Source organism: Crinia signifera, chromosome 6 (genome assembly GCF_055691185.1).
Source record: "Crinia signifera chromosome 6, ASM5569118v1, whole genome shotgun sequence".
Classification (NCBI taxonomy): domain Eukaryota; kingdom Metazoa; phylum Chordata; class Amphibia; order Anura; family Myobatrachidae; genus Crinia; species Crinia signifera.
This window is the reverse complement of record NC_139222.1, coordinates 254,475,275-254,503,116: the sequence shown is the minus strand read 5'-3', so window position 1 is coordinate 254,503,116 and position 27,842 is coordinate 254,475,275. Positions and strand designations below refer to the sequence as shown.

At 46.3% G+C, this 27,842-nt stretch overlaps 1 protein-coding gene across 2 annotated transcripts in view; it reads left to right on the top strand.

Annotated features, from left to right (window-relative positions):
* LOC146009224 (alpha-2-macroglobulin-like) overlaps positions 1-19,545 on the top strand; it is a 90,469-nt gene extending 70,924 nt beyond the window's left edge. For both annotated transcript variants that reach the window (XM_083149382.1, XM_083149381.1), the window contains exons 24-36: positions 331-507; positions 1,450-1,531; positions 3,122-3,278; positions 3,915-3,989; positions 5,738-5,900; positions 7,654-7,877; positions 8,181-8,396; positions 11,079-11,203; positions 13,610-13,700; positions 13,776-13,844; positions 16,953-17,055; positions 18,268-18,312; positions 19,379-19,545. In XM_083149382.1, the coding sequence (XP_083005508.1) occupies positions 331-507; positions 1,450-1,531; positions 3,122-3,278; positions 3,915-3,989; positions 5,738-5,900; positions 7,654-7,877; positions 8,181-8,396; positions 11,079-11,203; positions 13,610-13,700; positions 13,776-13,844; positions 16,953-17,055; positions 18,268-18,312; positions 19,379-19,398 (1,547 nt within the window). In that variant the 3' untranslated portion in view covers positions 19,399-19,545. The remainder of the gene's footprint in view (positions 1-330; positions 508-1,449; positions 1,532-3,121; positions 3,279-3,914; positions 3,990-5,737; positions 5,901-7,653; positions 7,878-8,180; positions 8,397-11,078; positions 11,204-13,609; positions 13,701-13,775; positions 13,845-16,952; positions 17,056-18,267; positions 18,313-19,378) is intronic.
* The last annotated feature ends 8,297 nt before the right edge of the window (positions 19,546-27,842 follow it).

Below are 27,842 nucleotides of genomic sequence, written 5' to 3'. Positions count from 1 at the left end.
GCAATGTTTCTTTTTTTTGTTTTCATGAAAACACATTGGTCCAGGAACTTGTCCCAGATCACATGTCTTTTTGCTCAAAAACGGGTTTAGTTTCAGCCAAAAACAAAACAGTCTTCTACAGTATAATCTGATAGCCTGATAATAAACATTGAAACAGAACAAATAGTCCAATTCAGTTGTCCCCGCACTGCCGAAACTAGATACTTATTCACTGGGGGGCCAACCAACTCTGATGTACTTTATAGTACATTGTACAGTTAAATGTTCCAGATGCTCTGTAAAACCAGCAAATACCTTAATTTTATTTATGATTATTTATCTCTCTTTTAGGTGATGTTATGGGCACAGCCATGCAGAATCTGGGGAGTCTGCTGCAGATGCCATATGGATGCGGGGAGCAGAATATGGTCCTTTTTACACCCAATATCTACATTTTGGAGTATCTCAATAAAACTAATCAGCTGACTCCAGAGATCCAATCAAAGGCCCTGAGCTACTTGACTACTGGTAGATATCTGCAGCTTATTACACGTTGGTTCGCTATGAGCCGAATTCGGTCCAGGGACCAATGATGCGCGGCTCCGATCATTGTATTGGCGAATATACACATGTACAACTATCACAGTCGCTGAGGCGTTTGCAGACAGGGGGCTGACGCATGGGGACGCCTAACTTTTCCTGGACGTTCCCCTAAAAACGGTGTGTGCACCCAGAAATATGCTGGGGATCCCAATGTGTGCACGGGTCGGAGGCCTGACGTCACATGACTTCAGTGCCCGCCACGTTCTCAGACACTAGCAAAGCAAATAAAAGACAGTACAGACTGACTTCTTTGTGGACACCTAAAAAAAAATAATTTTGATGGTCGGATTTTGTGGCCGTACGCGCGTATGCAAATGATGATAAATGTCATCAGGGGTCGCGGTGGAGTGTAGGTGCGCCATCGGGGGCAGGGGAGGAGGCAGCACTTAGAGCTGGCGCTGCTCAAAGTGCTACCTCCTCCATAGTGTAAATGGGAAATGGGTTGCTCGACCCCTTTTAACCCTTTCACACTGCACAGCAACATGGCAACGAACCAGTAAGAACCCTTCTTTTTTACTGGTATTGCCATGTTGCTACCTAGGTAACCCCTTTCACATTGCACTAATTACCGGGTCAAACCGGCAAGAAACCGGCTTGTACCTGGTTATTAGGTGCGATGTGAAACAGGTATTACATACAGTCAAGGAAAGAGTAGACCAGTGTCATACATTCATGTGGGGAAGGTGTGGGGCTGTGAGGAGACACCCTCATCTCACAATGTATAAATGTGCCTTATACTGTATGTGCGTTGTGCACCTCTAATGTTGCTGATAATGCAGCATCATTTGTCAGTTCATCAGAGACCAGCAGATTTACGTGATAGATTTTCCTCTCATTCTGAGCTTCATGTTCTGTGCTTGTTTACAGGATACCAGAGACAACTGTCATACAAACACTATGATGGGTCTTACAGCGCATTTGGACCACGGTTTGGAGAAGGAAATACCTGGTATGGACATTATCGGGGGGAGAGGGGATAAGCAGATCATTAGCCAGCTCGCCTTCCTCCTTAAAGGAAAGCTAGGAAATGTATCAAGCCTTGAAGAGAGATAGAGAGTACAAGTTGCCCAAACCAATCATAAGCTTCTAACTGTCAGTTATCTTGCACACAGTACGAAATGACAGTTAAAAGCTTTGGGTAACTTCTCCGCTTTATCGCTCATTAATACTTGAGATCTTGACATAGAGTATGATACAGAACCTCTGCCTCGCCGATCTGATGGTGTGACCACCACCCATGCCCATACCTCCCCACTGTCCAGCTATTTGGAGACTGGCAATGTCCCGCTGGCGTGGGGGTCAATGAGAGGGGAGCAGGAGATCGTGATAGCTGAAGAGATGCCGCGTGATTTTTCGCACATATGCCCGCATGCGAATGGATGTGTAAGTGTACACATTCATTTGCATGCCGACGGGGACATTCATGAGGCGGCAGTGGGGCAGGAGTTTGCTCGCCCGGCATGTGCAGGGCTTCAATGTGGGCATCTTCGGAGACTTGTATAGTCTCTGAGGCACTCGCAAAAAGTAGGGCGTCCACGGGGCGTTCGCATTGCAAAAAAACATTCATTCGCAGTGCTGCGGGGATATTCGGCGTTTAGCGGAGGCGGGCATTCAGGGCCTATGGGCGATACCCTATAGAAGCCTATGGGTTTCTTTTCGCCGCCCGCCGACGCAAACCCGCCGCCTCGCCGACCCCCCCTCTGGCTTACCTTCCTGAAGGGTCCTCCTGGACCCTGGAAGGTAAACCCCTCCTCCCCCTAGTGACGCAGCCGGACATCCTTCCGGCTGCAGGGGGGAGGAGGAGGCACCGGGGACAGCTTGCTTAGCTATTCCCGGCGTGAGGGATGCAGGAGCCGGCTGGGAGGTGACTGAGACCCCCGCACACCACATTCCAGGTATCGCGGGGGGCCTCCGTCACCGCATCGCGATGCCAGCCGCATATGTTAGTACATATGCGGCGTCATCACGGCGGGGGGCCGCGAAGGGCGGCGATGTATTTTAATACATCCCGCCCTATGTGTGTAATAATATCACATAAGAGCAATCGTTAAAGCTGCAACTGCCAGCGTACTCGTCATTAGTACCATCTCCAGATCATGTGTGCAGTACATAAGATCACAGGATCCACCTAAGAAGACCAGCGGGCCGCGCATTGGATCATAATTGTACCTAAATACCTCAATGTGCACAAACAAACACACACAATGCATTGCACAACCCGTTGTAATTGTGCATTCGGACCTGAATTAATTCTAATGTGTGGCCACCTCTCCACTTACACAGAGTATACAGTAGGCCGCCATGTTGGGGGACTGGGCAATATTCAGTCTATAAATTCAGCAGGAATTAGACATTTTACAAATGAATTTATAGGATGAATTGTCGTGAATATGGATCTCTACTGTGTGTACATGATGGGTCGTGTGTGTGTGTGTGTGTGTGTGTGTGCGTGTGTACATATTAACCTTACCTATGCAGAGCTATGCCAACCATAACGTTTAAAGTTTAAACTACTGTATACTCTGACTTGTCCCCCCAGGCTGACAGCCTTTGTTGTGAAGTCCTTCGCCCGAGCTAAATCTCATATATACATCGATCCTCAAGCATTGTCAGAATCTCTTCTGTGGCTCTCAAATCGTCAGACACAAAATGGCTGCTTCCAAAACGTTGGAAGGCTATTTAATAACGCTATTAAGGTAAGAGAGAAGGGGATCACATTTTACCACATTGCTCTTGATGTCAGGCCTTATTGACTTACCCTTTCGGTAGCCCTTATCACCTTGGTCTAATTTAAGACCATTACGATTTAGGGGCATTTTCTGTGTAGGCCCCTATACTACTGCTCCTCCTTGCTAAAGATAACTCAGTGAAGTCTGGAGATAAAAGACATACACAATGAGCATCTAACTTGTCAAAGGAATGTGGGCAGCACGGTTAGTGTAGTCCCAATGTAATGTGTGCAATTCCTAATGGAATTTGTATGTTTTCTCTGTATTGTGTGCATTTCCTCTGGGTGGTGCTTTTCCCTCACACACTACAAACACCTAGAAGAAGGTTCATTGGGTTCTAACATAAAATTGACCCTGTGTGTATGTCTGTCTAGTGCAGGCATGTCCAAACTATGGCCCTCCAGCTGTTATGAGACTACAAGTCCCATCATGCCTTGCCACAGTTTTGCTATTAGGGAAAGCTAAAACTATGGCAAAGCATGCTGGGATGTGTATTTTCACAACAGCTGGAGGGCCACAGTTTGAACATGCCTGGTCTAGTGGCATAACAACAGTCCCGCAGACTCCGCCCTTTTTTTTACATAAACTTTTGTTTTCATGCAGGGAGGAGTGAGTGATGACATCACATTGGCTGCATACATCACCATTGCTTTACTGGAATATCCACTGCCAGTCACGGTGCGTACTCAAAACTTTCTTTCTGTATTATTCACTTTATATACACAATAAAATTCACCTTTCAACCTGCACAACACCTAGAGATAGCTGCCAGTGAGACAGATATTAATATATACATTAATAAATATATTGCTCCACACAGTCTCTAATCAAAGTAATGACATCACACAAATGACTTATAAAGTCACCCTCTAATGTGGAACACTAAAAGTCCGTACACACCATACAATATGCCACACCGCTGATATCATTAATGATATTGGCAGTGCCACAAAAACAAACGACCTGCATATAAACACTGAACGATATCATGAACAATATTGTTCAGTGATGTCATCGGGACCCCCACCAAACATGCAGTCCCTGAGGATATTGTGAAATTGGACTGCATGTTCAGCCGATTGGGGTTATCATTAGCGATCTGCATCGTTAACGATATAGTGGGTACATGCTGAACGATAAACATGATGATATCGTTAATGATATCATTATCGTGCATATCGTTCATGCTGATTGGATAGAGTGTACCCAGCTTTAGGGCAGAATTCAATTAGCTGCAGTAGATTACCTCTGGTTAATTGATCCCCTGGGGCTACCCAATTATTGCCTACATTAAGTAATGAGTTCTTGGGGATTTTTTTCTCATCTGCGTCACCAGGTCAAAGATAGAATCCCTCATAACTAGAAGGTTGATGGGGTGATGTGACCCTGTCAACACATAAATCCAATAACATTTCACGGATTTTGTGTGTTAACACCCATTAAACCATGCTAATGCCGATTAACACGCTACATGGGTGTTGTCAAGGAGTTCAATTGAATAGCCTTAGCCCTCAAGCATTAAAGCTGAGGCTACCTCAGTTTTTCCCTCCATTATTTTACCATGATCAATTGAATTCCCCCCATAGTATATACAGTATGTTAATGATCAGGGTGCTCCAGCTGCATCAGCACAGTCTCCTCACTCAGGTTCATTCCCAATGGCCAAGTACCTCCTGGTTCAATTCCAGATTCTAATGGATTCCGGTTCAATCCCGGTCTCCAGTGCATTTTGTTTCAATTCTGGTCTCTAGTGCATTCTGGTTCAATCCCGGTCTCCAGAGCATTTTGTTTCAATTCTGGTCTCTAGTGCATTCTGGTTCAATCCCAGTCTCCAGCGCATTGCGGTTCAATCCTAGGGCCAGATGTACCATGCTTCAAAAAGTGATAAAATGGAGAGTGATAAAAAGCCAGCCAATCAGCTCCTATCTGTCATGTTACAGGCTGGGTTTGAAAAATGACAGGTAGGAGCTGATTGGCTGGTTGTTTTTCACTCTCCACCTTATCACTTTTTGTAGCTTGATACATCTGGCCCCTATTTTCCAGTGCATTTAGTTTCAATCCTGGTCTCCAGTTAAATCTGGATCAATCCTGGTCTCCAGGTCATTCTGGTCTTCAGTCCCAGTGTCCAATGAATCATGAACATTTAATCAAGGGAAAATCCAATCAAGGAAAAATACCACAGACTTCTATAAAGCACTTTTTGTTTTCTGCCTTTCTCAGCTGGCCCTAAATGCTGTTTTCTGCTGTTTACCAGCTGTCAGAGTCAGAGATCTGCTCTATAACAGCCCTTAGTATAAAGTCATTCATTTCAAAGGGACCTCATGTTTTCAAAAGGCATAACTACATGCTCAGCACAACCCTATAGAGATTACACAGTGATATATATGCACAGGGCAGTCATATAAGTGACATCATTGTCTTTGCAGGACGTAGTTGTGAGAAATGCCTTGTTCTGTTTGGAGAATGCGCTGGATGGTAAGAACAGCGTCTACACACAAGCTTTAATGGCTTACGCTTTTACTCTTGCCGGAAAAATGGAACCTCGTTCCCGGCTCCTTCAGTCCCTGGATGAACAGGCCATCACGAAAGGTGAGAGAACATAATATTAAAGCAGACAGTTTCAGGTTTCCTCTACATACTTTAACTTGGTTTAATAATTTAAATGAAAGAACATAAATTCAAAAGAGAAAACGACACTGAAGAGTAAAGCTGGGCACACACTAAGTCATACTTGACTAATTTTGAAAACTAGTTTCAGTGAGATTATAGTTGGTAGCAGTATTTTGCACAGCGCCCCATTGAGGGAGCGTGTCATGCTACACCCACAGGGCGTGTCTAGTTCAATATATGGAGAGATTGTGAAAATAGATTGTGAAGGTGGTACCTAGAAGCGCGGCTCTGTACTGCTACATCTGGAATCTTTTAAAATGACTTATATACAAATGTAGATGAGCCACAAAGCAGTTAGTAAGAGATACTATACTTGGTAAAGTGCTGGGAGATGGCGCTGATAATTCAATGTAAATGTATATGTCTGTCATTCCTTTTTTGCCCAAAAATGTAACAGTGTAATGTTGGCTAGGTGAAATGAGGGAGATTGCTAGACTAATGAGGGAGAGAGGGAGATTGCTGCTATTTCAGGGAGTCTCCTGCAGAGTGCAGGAGGGGAGGCAGCTATGCACTAAGTGATATATTGTTAACAGGGAAGCTACACCAGCGAATGACTCAAACTTCACTAAATGTAAGAAAAGGTCTCCTCATGCATTGGAGTCACGAATCTTGGTTACAGTTTCAAGAGGCTTATTCAGCATTGATCTCTAAATAGAGAATTTGAAAATTGGGTGATTATGGAATGACTGCGCACGCATACCAAACACACTGCGCAGGTGCGAAGGGAAATAGCAACAGAAAAGTCACATCGATCGCAAACGCGATATGGCCCAAGATTGACTGACAGGAAGCTGGCGTTTTGGTGGTGGAAACCTCCCGTTTTTCAAGTTTTACGAAGCAGTTCCCAGACATTTATGAGGAGTGCCTGTGATGTCAGCGATGACCACATGTTCAATGCCAGGGGGAAGTGGTCAGTTCTCATCAGGTGATCCAGACCAGGATTTTGGTCAGGTTCATATCCACAAAATTGATATTGATTTTGATTTCTGGAGAACCGAATAGCACAGCTCTAATTATTATAGTTGTTTTAGCTGAACTGTTAATCAAGGGCTGCCTGAGTTTCTTCCCATGCTGTTGTATTCCCTGAAGATATTTTGGGTGTGGATTATTAGGTTAACAGTGTCGTCAGTCAATAGGTCAAAGGGTAATGGTCGACTGTAAGTAAATGTGGAAGTATTATGTATTTATTATATGACAGACTATCTGTGTTTCCATATCAGGTAACTAAACCAGAAACTAAAATTGATAATTGAAGTACTGCTGCTGTTTCTACACATTGGGGTAGATATATTTTAGCCTGGAGAAGATTCTCTAAGCTTCAACAATGATAAAATGGAGAGTGACAAACAGCCAGCCAATCAGCTCCTACCTGCCATGTCACAGACTGTGTTTGAAAAATGTCAGACAGGAGCTGATTGGCTGGCTGTTTATCACTCTCCATTTTATCACTTTTGAAGTTTAGAGAATCTGGCCCATAAACTGGAGATAAAGTGGAGATAAAGTGAAAGGAGATAATGCACCAGCCAATGAACTGTGTTTGAAAATGACAGTTGGGAGTTGATTGGCTGGTGCTTTATCTGCTTTCACTTTATCTCCAGTTTATCTCTTTGCCAGGCTTATTGTGAGGTAATACTGTATATGGCCAGTAACAACAACCTTATTTCATATGCAGATGGTACAGTCCACTGGCATCGTCCAGAGTACTCAGATGATTCTGGCACAGTAAGGGCCCCTCATACTAGGGCCCAGTCTATAGAAGTGGAGATGACCTCCTACGTGCTCCTGGCCAGATTGGCCAAACCCAACATCACTGGTGAAGATATAACAGCGGCCACTAAAGTCGTCTCCTGGCTCATAAAGCAGCAGAATCCCAATGGTGGCTTCTCATCCACTCAGGTAGGACTCGTGTCTCACCTCTAATGGTCACATCTGGTTTCACCTCGTTTTTCTTTCCAGTGTCTCTACATAGATATTCCTTGCAAATAATTCAGACAGTTGTGACAATAAGAAATATGTAGAATTTACATGGGGGCCTATTCAGACCTGCTCGCTAGGTTGAGTATATAAGCTGCATAGCGAGCAGGTTAACGTCGCCCCCACCGAATTATTATACCGGTTATGCCTCATGTGTGAGTACAAGAATCTGATAAACCACCCTCAGGTCTTTCCTTAACGATTCCTCTATTGTGCTCTCCCCAGGATACAGTAGTTGCTCTCCAGGCCCTGTCTCTCTATGGCTATCATGCCCTCAGCCACGATGGTCCTCGTGATGTCTCCGTCACCCAGGACAGCTCTCAAGTTGCCAAGTTCCACGTGGAAGACTCCAACCGCCTGCTCCTGCAGCGTGCCAGCCTGCCCAGTGTCCCCGGAGATTACACGGTCACCGTCAGTGGGTCTGGGTGTGTGTACACGCAGGTAAGTTGTCACCCATATAACCTACCGTCACCAAATACAAGGCATCTGATGTGACCACTCAAACGCCCGCTGGGCAGCTGTTGGATGGGATTCGTCTAGCAGCCACCTATTTTACCCATGGCTCGCTGCACCGTCATTAAAGCAAGATCACTACTGGACACAATGAGTGACATTTAATGCGATGCGAGTTTGTGTTTTTTGCGATTTTTTTGTTATAGAAAGTTCTAATTCGCACATTTTTCCAAAATCGCAAACTTAATGTGATGCAAATTGGGCTACAAAATCTTTTTCCAGCGAATTTGCATATTCTGAACTGGCAAATTTTCAGTTTGCATCCAGATGTTTTCCCATTTCCCAAAAGTATACAATTCACAAATTTCATGGGATGCGATTTCGGGAAAATGTTACCAAACATTGCCACACAAACAGACCAGATTCTGATAGGGGTTTTTGACAGAACCATGCACAGACTAGTGTGATCTGTGCATGGTTCTGTCCAAAAAATTGTGTAGAAAAAAAAAAAAAAAACAGCATGGGGTCCCCCCTCCTGAACATAACCAGTGCCGGTCCTAGTTTAAAAAAATCATGGGGCAAACCAACTAGGGGTCCCCTGGATTTTTTTAAACCAGAACCAGGCTCAAGGGCCGGTCCTGGTTCCCAAAATACGGGGACAAAACAAGTAGGAGTACCCCATATTTCAAAAACCAGCACCGGCCCAACCAGCCAGCAGGGTAATGCCACAGCCGGGGGGAGACTTTTAATACAAGTCCCCCTGGCCTAAGCATTTACCCAATGAATGGTCAGCCTGGGCAGGGATACTGGGGAAGTGGGGACCCCTCCAATGAAGGAATTTACCTGCCCAGACTGAAGCCCAGGGCTGTCCCTGATGCCCCTTGGGCGGTGGGCATAGTTATAAATAACTATTGTGTATTGCTGTGGAACTATGAGTCCCAGCAAGCCTGCATCACATGAACCACAAGTCCCAGCATGCGGGGCATTAAAGGGCCCACTGGAACTTGTAGTTCCACATCAATACAAATAATGAAATAAAAACACACAAACACACACAAATGTATAACTTTATTGGGTACTTGTTTCCTAGCACGGCGCCCATCGGGTCCCATCGCATACCTTAACTTAAGGTATGCGATGGGACCCGACCGACCCGATTTCGGGCTTTTCTTGAGGTTTCCAGACAAATGTAAAATCGGGTCCATCGCATGCCATTATAATGGCATGCGATGCGACCGACGCGACCAACAAGATTTTACATTGTAAGCATTGTATGTAATGTTAAATTCCTATGTAAAATCGGGTCCATTGTATGCCATTATAATGGCATACGATGTGACCAATGCGATGGACCCGATTTTACATAGGAACCAATTTTAAATGGCCCCCCATATCCGATTTTTTATTGTATACCCACTCTGATGGGTCATTTGTATGTCAAATGCCCCCCCATTGTTAACGCCACCCCACGATGAACGCCAACCCGAAGCGTGGCGAGCGCAGCGAGCCCGTGCGGGGCGGCGGTACGCGTCCTCCGACCTTTTCATATCCCCACTATCCACGTCGGCGTGGAGTTGATTTTATAGGCTTCGGGCTCGGTGACTCGCTGCGCTCGCCACACTATATAATATCACCTCCACGTTACGTGGATAGTGGGGGTATGAAAAGGTCGGAAGATGCGTACCGACGCCCCTCGCGGGCTCGCTGCGCTCGCCATGCTTCGGGTTGCCGTTCATCGTGGGGTGGCGTTAACAATGGGGGGGCATTTGACATATAATCTACCATTAGGGTGGGTATACAATAAAAAAGTGGGGTCTGGGGGGCATTTTACATATGGTCCAATGTAAAATCGGGTCTCAGGGACCATTTTACATTGATACAATTAAAATCGGTGGCGCCTTGCTAGAAAACCTAGTACCCTTTATTGTACCCAGAGACCACACATACATATACTTACCTACCTTGACACACAGGTAGGTATCATCCGTCCGCCGGTCCTGAAGTAAATCCATATGGCATACTTGGGGAAGGAAGCCATACTCACGGGGGTCCTCCGGCGTAGATCACGTCCTCTTCAATCAAAGTAGCATCCAGGGACTTGGCAAAATAATAAACTATGTACGCGATGCCAGTACGGACAGGGGAGAAGCCCGAGGATGTGTGTTTACATCCTGTGGCTCCTCCACCCGAATAACGCTATTGGCTGCTTAGTGGCCTAGCAAATCCTGATTTGCCGCTAGGTGCCAAGTCCCTGGATGCCTAGATCAAAGCACATGGTGATATAATGATGATATAAGGCAAAATATATCTGCATATAGTGGCCGATTCAGACCTGCTTGGTGAGCAGCGAATTCGGCCCCGTTTTCGATGGTGGGGGAGTGCTGTGGTGAATTTTTCAGTTGCCGCGACATTCACAAATTGATGGACAGGCAGGGGGCGGTCTCTGGGGTCCACCCAGCACAAAAATGGTTGGCGCGTCCATGGAAACACTGGTCGGACACCTGCGAATGCAGATAGTGTCACATGATGACAGCGCCCACCCCCATTTTTGCCATTGTGTGGCCGCATGTAAGTGCGCAATTTAATTGTAACCATTGTTAGAGAATGATCAGGGAGAGCATTGCGAGGCACAGCTGACCGATATACACTGATGAGCTGCTTTTATTACAGACTAGTGTGCGATATAACATACCCCATCCCGAGGGTGACGCCCCCTTCACCATCGCAGTAACCACGGAGCCAGAGATCTGTGACATCAAAGCTGTAAAATCATTTGGCATCGCGGTCAATGTCAGGTGAGGTGACGTACCAGTACTATACAGGTGTACGGTGTGGGCCTCTGGTTCCATTATCTTATACTATAACTGTCTTATTACACCACAGCCCACATCATTTACTTTCTATTTGATTTACATTTAAACTTTTAAAAACAAAGTTTTTAAGGCAACTTATTGGTTTGTATCTGCTACTGAATAAATGTAATACAGCATGCCTTTAGTAAAAATAAAAAGGGTAGGGTACAAGCAAGTCAGCTCATTGTCTGAAGATGGAACCCTGTTTGAGCAAAGCATACCTCCCAACTTTCTATGATGCTGAAGAGGTACTTTTGCTGAAATTTGGGGGAGTGGCCTTGCGTCACTCACACGAGGGGACTCCAGTGCTTGTCACCTCATGCTCCCGTCTTTCCTATTAATATTGTGGGCTTGCTCAAAATAACAGATGGGTTCCTGATATTTAAATAACCAGAATAATCAACAGGACAGATATAGAGGCACATCACTCATTTCCATGGGGTCAAGGAAACTCATAAGCAGGATAAAGGGTTTATGCATGCCTTAGCTCTCTGACAAAGGTGGCTGTTTATAGCAAGCACATATACAGTATACAGTATATACATCAGTATTTATCAGCAACCAGTTTATGTGTTCTGCTGTTGAACCTCTAATTCTGTGGAGAGAGCCAATCAGCACACAAGGTACAAAGCATCACAAAGTAGGTGAGTAATAGGATCATACAAGACGACAAGGTGACCTACTACATGACAGTTACCGGTAGGCAGAATAAAAGTGAATGGTTTCACATAAGTCTCATGGCAGACAGATCCGTTTGGCACAAGACATGGATGACTGACAGATACAGAGACAGCATACTACCACCTATATACTGGAACAGGCTACTGCACATGAATCCTCATAGTACCTAATAGCATCTATTACACCTCCTGCTGCAGTAGTGATCCAACCTAGGATGCAGAATCGGATCACTGACTCACCATCAGGTGGCTTGTAAAAAAAAGACAGAGATCCCTGGCCTCTTCCTTCCCCCTAAATTGATAGTGACTTACCGACACCGCCCTCTTCCCACCCTCCGAACAGTCTGATGCCAGGCTGCGTGCTACATTGCGCATGCTCAAAACAGGTCCTGCCAATGCACAAAGTCATGGACCACCTCCACCCACATCTGAATCAGGCCCATAGTTCAGGGTTGCCGACCCTCCCGGAATTTCCGGGAGTCTCCCGAAAATCGGGGCTCCCTCCCGGCCCCCCGGAAGGGTGGGCAACCCTCCCGGATTCAGGGGGGACCCCCGCTGTCCCCAGGATCGCGGCATTAAAATGCCGCAATCCTCGCGTCTCAGAAGAGGGGGCGGAGCTAAAATGACACAATCGCGTCATTTTAGCCCCGCCCCCTCCACGGAGATCACTGAATAAGCTGGTTTAACAGCATGGGGGCGGGGCTTGGTGATGCCACGCTTAAGCCCCGCCCCCTGAGCGGCTACTGAATCTCTCCTCTCCGGGCTTCTCCCGGAGAGGAGAAGAAGAAAGTCGGCAACCCTGCCATAGTTCCTTAACTTACATATAGGCCCTTATTCAGATCTGATCGCAGTACAAATTTGTTCTCAAAATGGGCAAAACCATGTGCACTGCAGGTGGGGCAGATGTAACATGTGCAGAGAGAGTTAGATTTGGGGGATTTATTTTGTTTCTGTGCAGGGTAAATACTGGCTGCAATTGACACTGCAATTTAGATTTCAGTTTCAACACACCCCACCCAAATTTAACTTTCTCTGCACATGTTACATCTGACCCACCTGCAGTGCACATGGTTTTGCCCATTTTGAGAACAAATTTGTACTGCGATCAGATCTGAATAAGGGCCACTGTCCAGGTTCGAGTAAGGGCCACATTGGCTTGTGGCTGAAAAATCAAGGACTTGTTGAGGAGGTGTATCCAGTGCCAAGTGGGGGTGTGGACAGTCCCATTTGGAGGTGTGGACAGTGCCATGTGGGTGTATGACCAGTGCCATTTGGTGATGTGGCTAGTGCCATGTGGTGGTGTGGCTAGTGCCATGTGGGGGTGTGGCCAGTGCCACGTGGGGGTGTGGCCAGTGCCACGTGGGGGTGTGGCCAGTACCATGTGGGGGGTATGGCCAGTGCCATGTGGGGATGTGGCCCGTGCCATGTGGGGGTGTGACCAGTGCCATGTGGGGTGTGGTCAGTGCCACCTGTGTGTGTGGCCAGTACCATACACCTTTACACCATCCGCCCTAATGTCTTCCTAAATTTGTAAAAGTATAAAAAATTGCAATATGTTTCTGTGTATGACTGAAGCTGCAGTCCCATCTGCCCCAATGTTAATCTGGTCCTGCACCCAGTACGGTTTACATATAAGAAGGTCAAAACTAAATGAATTTTCTTCTGACAGCTACATTGGGAAGAGGGAGAACTCTAACATGGCTTTAGTTGAAGTAAAACTGCCGTCTGGATACATCCCAGTGAAGCCTTCAGTCAAACAGGTAAATACGCTGGAAATGTATAATTGGTTTACGCACATAAAACCAGATCATTCACATTCATCTTCTCTCTTCTAGCTAACGAGCCATCCTTTCATTAAGAAAACAGAAACTAGTCCAAATAAAGTCACTGTATACTTTGAGAAGGTGAGCTGAGCCTTAATTCAATTTTATTTTTGTTATCATTTTTTTTATAATTGTAATATTTTTGAGTTGCTGGATATTCTAACTTAGAGATATTGGGCCCGATTCAGATTCACTCGCTATGCCGCAAAATTGACACCCGAGCGATTATCGAACAACCGTGCATACGCACGGTACACAGCGTGCATGTGTAAGATGTCTGTTCGAAGGCAGCCGGCCAGCGGGCGTTTGTGGGCGGTAACAAAGCACTTTCTGGGAGTGCCCCAGAAAACGCAGGCGTTCCCCCGGCTGTTGGGAGGGAGGGAGGGACGCTGCGGTCATCAGTGGCCTCCTTCTCCCCACAGCCTTTGCAGCACTGAGTGAATCTAGACTTGCGAGAGGGTGGAAATCATCCAATGGTCAGTGACTTTCCCCCAGGTGCTGTTATGATAATCTGGGGTGAACTTGGGGTTAACCCTTGCCGTGGCTGGCAGGTCTGTAAGATGTTAATTACAGCCTGATTTGTACTTCTGTGGCCGAAGTGGTGAAGCCACAGCAGCACCTGAGCCTAACCCTGACAAGTAGGCATGTGATTAGGCCTGCACTCCAACTGCATCCAGTGGCGTAGCTACGTTTTGGGTGCCCCCCCGCCATTAGGGAGGGGCGCCGCCCCGCCAATCACCCCCTACCCCCCTGCCCCGTGGGGGATTGGGGGGGTTAACCATAGCACCGCAGCCCCCGGTGCCCCCACATGCACAGCGCCCCCCCTGCGGTGCTATAGTTATGCCGCTGACTGCATCCATGACTGTCTCAGAACAAGAGCTATGGCTCCAGCTGGCGCTGTGAGAATACCAACTGCAGATTGTAATGAAGGGTGTGACCCACCGCAATAAAGCTGATGGTACTCAAAGAAGCTGGACACAGACCAGATACAATGGTTCTCTGACACAGGCAGGATCTGACAGACTCGAGGCAATGGTTCTCTGACACAGGCAGGATCTGACAGACTGGAGGCAATGGTTCACTGATACAGCTGCTGCACCGAGGTCTAAGATCCACAGGCAGGAATACACTGAACTCTGGAATAGTCTCAGACAGGAGTTTGCTAGGACTTTGAAAATCTCTGGGAACATAGAAATCACCAAGAACCAGGAACATACTGAGTATCACAGGAATATGACCGGCAGGTTCTCAGTGCTGACAGGATACCTATATATCAAGTGGCTTGGGAGGCAGCCAAACCCAAAGACTAAGGTATGCATGGAAACAAGGCAAAGTGGATCAGCCAAAACCTGGAGTGCTGATGCGGTGAGTACATAGAAAACTACACAGGACATGAATAACAGCTGCGGTCGCAGCCCAGTGAACAGGTCTGAATTGGGCCCAGTATCTGATGTCTTCACCTGTCAGCTCATGCAGAGACATACTAGACTAGATATACCGTATGGTAGCTATGGTGGTCAGTGAATAGGCCAAATGGCTGGAGCACATAGCAATTGTCTGTTGCTTATTTTTCAATTAGACCAATGTATTTGGTCAAAAACGACAACATTGTCCATCCTGGTCACTGCATGTACGTCCAGCGTGGCTAGCCTTTATGTGACTAGTAAGATTGGGAATGTGTAGCCTGTTATACCTAAGGCACTACTGTAATTGGATATTAATAAGGTGGGCATTTACTAAAGCTTCTAAAATAGAGTTGATGTTGATCATCGCAACCAATCAGATGCTGTCTCTCATTTCTCTATTACATCCTACAAAATGTAAGACAGAATCTAATTGGTTGATATAGGCAACATCACCTCTTTTTCATTTTTAGAAGCTTTAGTGTATTTACAGCTTTAAGTAAAGAGAGTGTATGTAAAGCAGATGATACAAACATATTTATTAAGGGGCACGCATATTCATTTCAAATATGTTTATAATTAATAACAGTTTATATTCAGGGTTTCATGAATAGTTAGATGTTTGAGAAAAAAATATATATACCGTATATACTCGAGTATAAGTCGACCCGAATATAAGCCGAGGCACCTAATTTTACAACAAAAAACTGGGAAAACTAATTGACCCAAGTGGGACCCTCACTCGAGTATAAGCCGAGGGGGGGCTTTTTCAGCATAAAAAATGGTCTGAAAAAGTAGGCTTATACTCGAGTATATATGGTATATATATCTGTATATATTTTTAAATGATTGGAATGCAGTCATGTGTGTTACTAATACGTCATGGAAGACATGTAGACTAGCAACAGGCAACGTGCCACACTTAGAGGCTTGCATTGGTCGGGCCTCTGCACTAACCTTCAAGAGGGATGCACATTACTCACAGGACCTTATCTAGGTCTGTACACTGGCATGCAAAGAGCATACGAGTGCAATGTTTTAGAAATGTGGCAAGTGCACACATCCAACATTGTGGCCGGTGGGCGGTGGTGGTGGTGGTGGGGGGGGGGGTCAAGGGGTGACGTGCCGGGGGACTCGCACATGGGAACACCTAGCGGTTCATGGGTGTACCCATGAAAATGCTGGGTGCTCCCATGGATATCGCCCGGTGACGTTGGCACCAGGGGCAGGTAGCTGACATCACCGGATGTCAGCTACCCACCCACTTCCTTCAGAATTTGCACACACATCTAAGGTTGCTTTGAGTAACCTTAGATGTGCGTGTGCCTTTCACATCATTGGCAGTCAGGATTCCGACAGTCATTCCGAGCTGCGCTCACCACCTATTCTATTCTCCCTCTACCACCTATTCTGTTCTTCCTCTATGGGAGTCATTGACCCCCATGAAGAAGAATAGTCCCCATCAGTCGGAATCCCGACCGTCGGAAGGCCATCCAACACCCAAATGGCTCCAGGGCTACCTGTAGCTCATCAATGCAGTGGAAGCTTTCACACATTACTAGGAGCCAGCTCTCCTTCAAATGAATGCTCTCTTTAATGTCTAACATATTTTTGCCTTGCACTTGACTTTTTATTTCCTCTGTGGCTGGGTAATGAGGATCTACAGCCTGAAACAAAATTGTTGTAGTTATATTTTAGCTTTTTAGAACCAAAAAACCAGACAGCATAAGAAATGAATGAACTTCCCCAAACACCTGGTGACTCTCTTCTCTCCTATTGTTTTCAGCTCACTAAGGACATACAGAGCTTTAAGTTCTTGGTTGAACAAGAAATTGCCGTCGGTAACCTTCAGCCGGCCACTGCTACCATCTTTGACTATTATGAGACGGGTGAGTTGCCTATTGGTTTATAATATACATATTACTGGCCAATTATAATGCAGCACAATTCATTTAGTTACTAGTAAATAGCTTGTGCTCAGGAACGTTATTTTCCTGTCATACTCAGACAGTGGGTGACATCATATATAAATGGAAATAAGATCATTTTGGTATCAGTAATTACAAAACATCCACAGTTTAAAATGATAGATTCTATGTGTTCAATGCTCTGACAGCAAGCAGTGCCGACAGCTCGCCGTCAGTATTCAACTGCCTCCCCATCACTCGCTGTTTCCACCTCACTTGTTCTTTTCAGCGAGGTGGCCATTAAAACGGCGAGGCTTGCCACAAAATGCGGTGGACTCACTGCATTTGTGGCGAACCTCTGACAGTGAGGATTGTGCCGGAACATTGAATAGGGCAAGGGACCGGCGAGGGGGTTTGATGGCGAGGGTGGCTTGTTTTCAGTGATCCTCATCAAAAACAAACCATCCTCATACAAAAACTCTCGCTGGCAGCATTTAATACACTTCTATGTGTAAGTAAGGACGGTGTATGGTAAGGGGCATTCATACATAGTATAGGGGGCAGTCATACATTGTATAATTCATCTCATCCTATAGCTGTATCTGGGGGAGGGGGGAATAGAGTGATTTGCAGGACATAAAGTGGTTCTGCAGAGGTGGGGCAACTAATTTCTCTATGCCCTCCCCCCATTAGGCAGACACAGGGCCAGTGGAAGGGTTTTTGGCATCCACTTGCAAACTAGAATGTTTTTTCTGTGAGAATTACTGCGCAGGGCCAATGTGGAGGTTAAAATGTTCCAACTCACCATTAGAGGTGGTGGAACTAATTTCCATCCTGTTCACCCTCACTTTAACCCCTGCTGATTTCCCACTATAGCAAACCCAGTGTGTGGCCTGTTACGTTGGAACCTGGAGGTCACAGAAGGAGCCAATCTACTCTGCTGAAATAATGGTGGATCTGAACCACTAGGTGTAGGAGGCAGTCACACTGATTGCCTCCTTCAATCAGCCTGCCCCTGCCTCATACTGGCACACATGTTCAGTGTTAATATAAGAAAAGAATATACTAAATTTTTTTGCTCCCTCTGTTTAAATGAAGCTTGTGTTTAATAAAGCTATGAAGTACAGTACTGTGTGTTCTATTTGTAACTGAAGCACATTTATATAAAGCTGTACCTTTGTTTATCTCTTTCAGATGATTTTGCTGTGACAAAGTACAATGCCCCCTGCAGTTCAAAAGGTACAGAATACACACCTAGCATCCGTGGAATAAGTCATATTTAATATTGGGATTAAGAGAAAGTAATTACAGCTATGCTCACAAACACATAAAGGACCCACTGGAGCTTAGATAAGGGGTGTTTGCATGTGTTTATGTATATGTAATGTGTGTATACAGGGGCACATCCAGAACAAAATGACAGGGGAGGGGTTATTTGCGCATGCTCCCGGAACAGTGGGTGTGGCCTCACAACAAGGGTGTGCATGTGCAATAGAGTCTCTAGTGTGCTCTACTGGCCAAGTTCTGTTGCGCTGGACAGTGTGGAAGTTGCAGACGGCAGAGTGGAGGGGGCTCGAACAGAGAAGGCTGCACACAGGACTCCTCCTCTCTTAAAGCACCCCTGTGTATGTGCCTATGATAGTGAGAACAGCTACTCTCATGGACAGAAGGGTGAGATCACATACAGGTTAGTATTCCATTCACAGGCATCTGCAATTGCATTCATTTGTAGATGAACAAAACCATGTGCACAGCAGGTGGGGCAGATGTAACATTTGCAGAGAGAGTTTTTACAATGCAAATTGAATTTCAGTTTGAACACACCTCCCGCAATTTTAACTCTCTCTGCACTTGTTACATCTGCCCCACCTGCAATGCACATGGTTTTGTCTATTAAAGAAGGAGTTTGCTTTTGCAAACCAACCAGAATCACCCCCTTAGTCCACACGACAAAGTCGTGCATGCACAAGAAAGAAGAGGAGAGTCCTCCTGGGTTGTGGGCATGACCTCTGCACTGCACCCAGTTCGGAAGTTGGCACTGGGGTGTCTCCTCTCATCGGGTGACACCCGAGTGCGGCCTGCACCTGACCACTGGCTTAGGGATGCTGCCTACTAGACAGGAGAGTGCCTGGATGGAGACTGCACATGGGCTTCCTCCTGTATGCATGTAAAAATAACAAATGTTATGTTTTATTGCCTTGTATTGCAGTGTGGTTTGCCCCGGAGCAAAGCTGGATCTCAGGCACCATACTAACATCTCTGTTATTACTAACATACTAACATCGTTCTGTCATTTTATATTTAGATGAGGCCGGAAAGGCATAACAGAATCATGGAGCAGTTCAATAAGACACAAGCAGACCTGTGATCTCTGACAAAGAGGAAGACTCAAAGATTAGCCCAGATTTGGGACTTTTTTTCCACCCAGTTACATCATATACCAAGCAAATAAAATGTATTGTGCCCCCCTTTCATTTTGTAATTTATTTTCGTCACAAGAGGTTTGTTCATACTTGCTGACTTTTGAAGTTGCCTCTCGGGGAGAAGCCCGGAGAGGAAACCCAATTATGGGACAAGGCCATCACAAAGCCCTGCCCCCAATCCTCACAAACTCCGCGATTTGCGGGTCCACAAGGAGGGGGTGGGGCGGGGCTGAAATGACCAAAAACAACTCGATCGGAGTCATTTTAGTCTCATCCCTTACCGCGAACCCGCAAATTCCTGAATTTCTTTCAGCGAGTCCAGAGGGAGGCGGGGGCTTTGGAAGCATGTAGGAGACTTGACCACCTTCCCGGGGGGCAGGAGGGGAACACGATTTTCAGGAGCATTCCAGGAGGGTAGGCAAGTATGGGTTTTTGACGTTCTAACTATAAATTCATCATGTTTTATTATTAAGGTGAGGAGGTAATTAGGGGCAAATATCTGTAGATGGGTAGGGAACTGGCTGTGTAATAGAGAACAAAGAGTGGTCGTGAACAGTGCCATATCTAATATGATACCAGTACTAAGTGGAGTGCCACAGGGTTCGGTTCTTGGGCCCATTTTATTTAACATTTTTATTAACGATATTGGGATGGGGTTACTCAGCAATGTATCCATCTTTGCGGACGATACAAAACTGAGCAGAGTTATTAAATCATCAGAAGATGTCACCACGCTTCAATATGATCTTGACAATCTAGAAGAGTGGGCAAAAAAGATGAGGTTCAATGTGAACAAATGCAAGGTCATGCATCTTGGGAGACATAACCAATGTGCTAGTTATAACCTAAGCGGGGATGAATTGGGTAATTCAGTACTCGAAAAGGATCTAGGAGTCCAAATAGACAACAAACTGGGGTGTAGTGCTCAATGTAATATAGCAACAAAAAAGGCCAACAAAATTCTCGCATGTATTAAAAGCATAGGCGAATCTAGAATTATGGTAATGGGTGGTCCCAGATCTAGACACAATAGTAGGGGGACCTTTGCGCGGCATAGCCGCGCGTCAAAAAGGGGGCATGGTCTCATGGGAAGGAGGCGTGGCATCACAAAAAGGGGTGTGGTATTACACTTTAGACCAGGCATGTCCAACGTTGGCCCTCCAGATGTTTTGAAACTACACATCCCAGCATGCTTTGCCACAGTTTTGCTATTAGAGAATGCTAAAACTATTGCAAAGCATGCTGGGATGCGTAGTTTCAAAACATCTGGAGGGCCAACGTTGGACATGCCTGCTTTAGACCATACACAGTAATGCCCATTACACATTTTAGCAAACTCCGTAATACCCATTACACATAAAGCCACACGCCGTAATGTCAAATACACATAAGGCCATACACCATAATGCCCATTACACATTGTGCCACACATTATGATGCCCATTACATATTTGCCACATAAGTGCTGCTTACCTACGTGCTCATTGGTAGGGGGTTCTTGCTTGATGGCACCATAGTACCCATTACACAAGATGCCGCACACCATAGTACTCATTACACATGATGCCGCACACCATATACCCATTACACATGATGCCACGCACCATAGTACCCATTACACATGATGCTGCACACCTTAATGCCCCTTACACATTAAGCCACACATTATGCATAATGCCCCCACATACCGCCACTTGTAGCGTCCCTTAAGCAATGCCCCCAAAAGTGCCACTTACTGTAAATATTTATATGAGCCTTCGCTGCTGCTGCAGGGAGAGATGGAGAGCGGTGCAGCTGCTTCTATGGGGAGAGGAGCAGAGCGCAGCGCAGAGCACACTCCCACTCCCCTCCTGGTGTCCCCTCTAGCCGAGTGAACATTTCAAATATTGTGTGCGCTGTTGTTGTGCATGACGTTGGGGGAGCACGCCGGGCACCGGCACCATATGATTAAAGGGGGGGCGGGCTGAGGTGAAAGCGGGGAGAAGAATTGGAGCGGAAGCTGCAGGGGTGACAGTCGTTGACAGCTGGGCAGAGAGCAGGGGGCTGCCTGGCTGTATTCAGAGCACTGCAGGTCACGGCTGTTTGAAATAATACCCCTTTCACAACAGAAAATGCAGGGATTTACCCGGGAATATGGTCCCAGGATCATGCAGGGACATTCTCAGGCTGACCCTTTATACACCAGCCTAGTGCATTTTCTGGTGTGAGGGGGAGAGACAACCACTCCCTACCCCCCTTTAACCAACCAGCTATATCTTTGGTACCAACTGACCCATTTACATGAGACCAGTATAATATTGAAGAACTTTTGAGTTGGCTTCGAATGATTTTGGTCCCGTGAAACTGGGCTGTTTGGTTCCAGAGAAATCTGCCCTCAAAGAACATAAACAGTCATGAAATTACATTTAAGAAATGAAAAAAAACGGTTTAACCTCAATATCCCTGGAACCAATTAACCCATATGGATCCAGCCTGGTATCAGCGATTTGGGTTCGACTGAGATCAACCTCGAGCTTCAGTGATGCCGAAGGGGGAACTGGCAGCCATTGAACTGGGTGGGGGTCGGAATTAGGGGGTCCCATGTTATCCTATAGGGAAAATGTTCCAGCTTTGCCTGGCAGTATCTCCGGTTCCCAGGGGCTAGAGACACGGGGCTGGGCTCATTGGAAAGCCCCATCCCTCAGCTACAAAATGGGATAATGGGTGGTCCTGTGCACCCCCGGATCACCCCCTAGATTCGCCTATGAAGGGGCATGGAAACTTGGGACTCAAAAGTAATTATGCCTCTGTACAAATCATTGGTTAGACCGCACCTCGAATACGCAGTGCAGTTCTGGGCCCCGCACTATAAAAAGGACATAATAGAATTAGAAAAAATCCAAAGAAGAGCAACAAAGCTTATTAGGGGAATGGAGAATTTAAACTATGAGGAAAGATTGAACAATTTGGGACTATTTACACTAGAGAAAAGACGTTTAAGGGGGGATATGCTCAACATGTATAAATATATTAGGGGCCAATATAAGGAACTGTCAAACACCCTTTTTTCTACTAGAAAGGAATCTAGGACGCGAGGGCACGAGTTTAGATTAGAAGAAAAAAGATTTTGTTCATCTATAAGAAAAAATTTCTTTACAGTCAGAGCAGTCAAACTTTGGAACTCTCTTCCTGGAGAAGTGCTGTCGGCATACATATGTTTAAAATAAGGTTGGATAAACATTTATTGGTTAAAAACATCCATGGGTATGAATAAGTAACAAAATCTGTCTTTAAAATATCAGAACATACTATACAACAAGGGATAAGCTTCTATAAACATAGGTTGAACTAGATGGACGCAAGTCTTTATTCAGCCTCACCTACTATGTAACTATGTCATATAAGGAGTGATTCAGTTTCCTGGGATGCCCATAAAATGTATCCTAAAATACTACACTTTTATATCTATTTTACAGTATAATACATCCACCAATAGTTACAGAACAGTACACTGTGATTGGAGGAGTCCTTCATAGTAGCTGAGGTTGAATAAAAACTCCATCAATAGTCCATCAAGTTCAACCTACAGTATACAGTAAATGATCTCCTGCAGTGTGATGACCCAGATGAGGTTCATATTTATCTATTATAAACTAGAATCCCAGATGACCCACAATGGCTGTCGACCTTGGCTCATGTCGACCTTCAATGGTTGACCCAATGCATGTCGACCGTATGACCCATACCCCTAGAATATACCCATTACTTCCGTTTGTCCCACATCGCATCACACAGTACAAAAAGTATGTGCTGCACACACTTTTTGTACTGCTTTCGGATCGCATCGCGCACACATTGCATGCATGCTGTTGTTAGAGGCCGCGTGAGCGGCTTCCGCCTTCGCCCGGCGGCCTCTAGACAGTGCATCCTAGCTGTTGCTAAGCAGCCGGGACGTCATTGCGACGTCACGCCCGAACGTCCGGCGGGCGTTGCTAAGCGCCCGGGATGCAGCATGCTACCTCTTCCGCCACTGCCGCAGCGGTTGCCTAGGCGGCGGGGGACACCAGGCGGCCGCGGGCAGGAAGAGGTGCAGCAACTTTGTAATTAGCCAGGCGGCCGCTGATTGGACAGCTGCCCTTTTTAAACTCCCCGGGCAGGCCGGTCAGACGCTGTTTATAGTTCTGTATCCAGTCAGTGTCAGAGTGTTCCCGGTTCCTGATCGCTAGTCCAGCAGTCAGTGTGCTTCGTGCTTCCTGTACCCAGCAGAGTCATCCCTGCGTTCCAGTGTGTCTGTGCTGAGGTTGTATCCTGCCTGTCAGTGCTGCGGTGTCCTGACTATCTCCTGCATTATTCCATCTTACAGATAAGTCGGGGGTTCTCCTGTAATTTTATTGTCAGCAGTCACTGTTGCGTATATTCCACCATTGTGTATTGTTACACTTGCATTGCTTATGCCATCCCTGTGTATTGTTACACCCATTTTTCTATACGTCACCTCTGTGCATTGTTGCGCCCTGCTCTGTATTTTGCAATCCCATTGTGCTCTGGTTTTGGTTTTAGAATACCCAAGGTACAGCCACTCCCTGGGGTCCTCCTTGCTCCTCAATCTGCAGGAGGATTAGTGGCCCAGATAGCTATAGATAGCTGTCCTCTTGCTTCTGGTTCGGCTCCATGGATACGTTGTCTCACCGTAATACCTGCCTGTAACGGAGTCTGGGTGGACTTAATTTGCCCTTACAGCTGGAAAGGGTACAGGAGAAGACTAGCCCTGCACGTATCCATGGACGCTAGGCCAGAGCAATAGTTAGGGAGCAGGGCCACTAACTCCTCCCTAACAGCCGTGCGATGCGATCTAGCCCATAACGTATGCGATTCTCGCAGCATGTATGGGCACCTTTAGTGCCTGCAACATTTTGCGGACACAGCACTGAGATGGTATATGCATACATGTACATGCACCCGAGATCCTCCATAGGATCGCATGTTGCATATGCTCCCACAATCGGGCTGCAGCTTGTTGCAATGGCAATGTGAAAGGGCGCAAAATTTATGGTTTGCAGGAGGGCGCCAGACACCCTAGCACCGGCCCTGGGACACCGTAACCCCTTTCACATCGCACTAATTACCGGGTCAAAGCGGCTTGTACCCGGTAATTAGTTGCGATCTGAAAGAGGTATTAGTTGTTAAATAATTGGTTATTGTTTCCAATATGTTCCTTTGATCTTCGCTTTCCCTTCCTGAGATCCTTGCCAATTCCCTCTAAGGCAATATGTATGTATTACACTTCCCCTGCAACTTGATATATTTAATAAAGATTTAGTTTTACCATCACATCCCCTGAGGCTGTTTCCAGGTACTGTATGGTGTTTATTTACTGAGTAATAAACTTTTGTGGATTTTGTGTTGCACATATTTCGCATACTTGCAATTCTGGCTAGATCATCTATCTGCTGACCGCCAAAAAATTTGGCTTATGGTAAGGCACATTAGCTGGATTATTTGTCCTTTATTTATGTTTGCTAGGAAGTGACTTTATTCCTCTGATGAAAAATATATATTTAGTTCTTAATACAACTCCTGTTGTCACCAGGTTAAACTGCCATTCAGTGTAATATATTCTAAACCAATCAAAAATACATTCAAATTACGCAACTATTCGCATTTTGCCGGACTTCCGGCTTCTTCAGGGCAAGCTGAGTGGTTCATCATGAGATATATTTATAGTGTTTCCTTAGTACCCGGTGCCAGGGGGCGTGTTTACCATTTTCCATTCCTCCCTATGTTCATGGCTTTTATTTTATTTGTTACAGCCTTTCATTCATTTATTTCAGCATTTTTTATTTTTTGTTTATTTTTATTTTTTATTCTTCTTTTGTACATCCCTATTTTTTTTACTTTTTTATAACTCATTCTCAAATATGATCTTTGTAAATTTTATTATTATTCTTTATTTCTCACTGTATTCTTTATTGTTATTTTTATTTTATTTTCATTCTTGTTTTTGTATAGTTTTGTCTTATTGTATAGTCTTGTCTTATTGGGCGGGATGCTATATAGCAGAAATGCGGTAAAAACCCCGTTTTCGGGGTTTCTACCGCATTTCTATATGCTATATGGCGCCTCCGCAGTGTCAGCGCTGCGGAAGGAATCGCCAGCTAAAGCTGGCGAATCCCTGCAGAAGCCTATGGGCTTCTTACCGCAGCGCTGTTTGAGGGATCCGTCACGGATCCCTCCCAGCGTGCCCTGCGGCCGGCGCCGGGGTCTGCGCATGCGCAGATGGACTCCCGGGTCACAGACCCGGAAGTCCAGTGCCGGCACCGCATCGCAAGGGACAGCTCTTACCGCAAGAGCTGTCCCTTGCATGAATAACGGCATATGTTATAGCATATGCCGTTATTAAAAATGCGATGTCCGGCGAAGGGGGGCCGCGGATGTTATAACATCCCGCCCATGGTGAGTTATATTAGGTTTATATATTTATTTATTTAAAGTTTCTTATTTTCTGCGGCATATTCCATTGCGCTTTACAATTGTGAATCCTGAGTGTACCCAGAATGTCTCTACTAATCTTCTTTTTTCTTATATAGATATATTACAAGAAACGGGTAGCACCATCCAACTTAGGGAAGAAAAAAAAAAGAATGAGAAATGAAAGGAAATAACTTGTAACCAGTACAATTAGAAGTACTCTGTGCGAAATATTAAAAACCTTCTCTAAAAATTCTCTAAAAATTGCTAAACAGCAAGCTCAGATTCAGGGGCAGAAAATTCAGATCCAGATGTTGCGTGAGGGGCAAAAAGCTCAAATTCAGCTGCTGCATGAGAAGTAAAAGGAGCTGAGAAAGATGGGCAGGAGCGGGAGAGTTTACTGAAGCTCACTCCAGCTAATGACATTGAGGCATTCCTTTGCCACATTTGAGGGCACACCAGGCCTTTAAAATGGCCTGCAGATGAAAGTCTGATAGATTGGCTCCATGTTTATCAGGGGTGGCGTAGAGAGTTTATGTTGATATAAATGTGGCTGAGGCACACTCCTACCCTGGCCTTAAAAAGGCTATACACAGCATGGGTTGTAGTGACAGGCCCCAGCAAAGCCCAAGAATTCCATGACTGGCATCTGCAGGACTCTGAGCGTCCCAGGATACAAACTAGCCCAGCTGGCTAGGGCCTGGTTGCAGCTGGATAAAAACTCTACAGTGCAAATTGTGGAGATAGTCGCACTGGACCAGGCTATGCGGTTGTTAGACCGCTCAGTGCAACAGTGGGCCCTTCAGGATGAGCCACAGACATTTGAGGAGCTGGCGGTAGTGATTGAGCAGCACCTGACCCTGGGAAAATTAAGCAAAGCCTGGTTGGAGCTGGAGGACGTGCCCAGAACTCAGGTCCCAGTGGTTAAGCCAAAGGCCCTACCTCCCATGGTGTGCTTTAAATGGGATGAGTCTGGTCACGTGTGGGGGGACTGCCCAAAACAGGGAGAGCCGATGGACTGCTGTGCGGGAAAAGTTGCTTGGCCAATGATCAGCATGGCAGAATCCACCCTGTTCCGGATGCTGGAACATTTGGAAGGCTGGGAGATCTGGGCACTAGGTGACACTGGTAGTGTGCTTACCATTGTCGCTGCCAATGTGGTATCTCCGGGAGCTAACCAGGTCCTGCCTCCTGCCAGGGTATTGTGTATATTATATATTGATGAATGCCCTTGGGTGTACCTGCCACTGATAGTTCAAGGCTGGCTACGGAGGGTGGTAGCTGCGGTGACCTCCTGACCACCTATCTGCTAATCATGGGCCATGACTTCCCATTGCTGCAGGAGCTGGTTACAAGTCACTAACAAATAAGCAGCTGCTGAGGTGTCTTAGGGACCAGAAAAAACTTGGCATCGAAGAGAGCTATTGCAGCCACCCGAGGAATCCGAAACTGAGGCCCAATGGAACCCTGTTGGTGAGCCACTAGGCAGGACTAGGCATCTGCCTAGGGCGCCGGCCACTGGAGGGTGGTACTGAGCTGCCAAGGTACCATAGAGAGGTACCAGAAAGCATCCCATCCCGCCCGGCTTGAATCAACGCTGCCCCCGCGCTCCCTGCTGGGGGGATTTCAGCGAGGATGGAGACGCTGCCCCCCGCGCGAGCCGCCGGCTCCCTGCTGGGGGGATTCAGTGAGAAAGGAGAGGACGATTTGGACTCGTAGCACCCGGAAGCTGCATATCAGCTACAGCAGGTACAGCGCTCCGGGGGGTGCGGGCGTCCGCCGCAGTATTGACCGCACCCCCCCCCCCCCAGTGCCATATTAGTGTCGACCACCACCCCCCCCCCCCCGCCCCCCCGGGCGGCGCAGGGGGGTTTTGCCTGGGGCGGGCGGGGGGCTTGC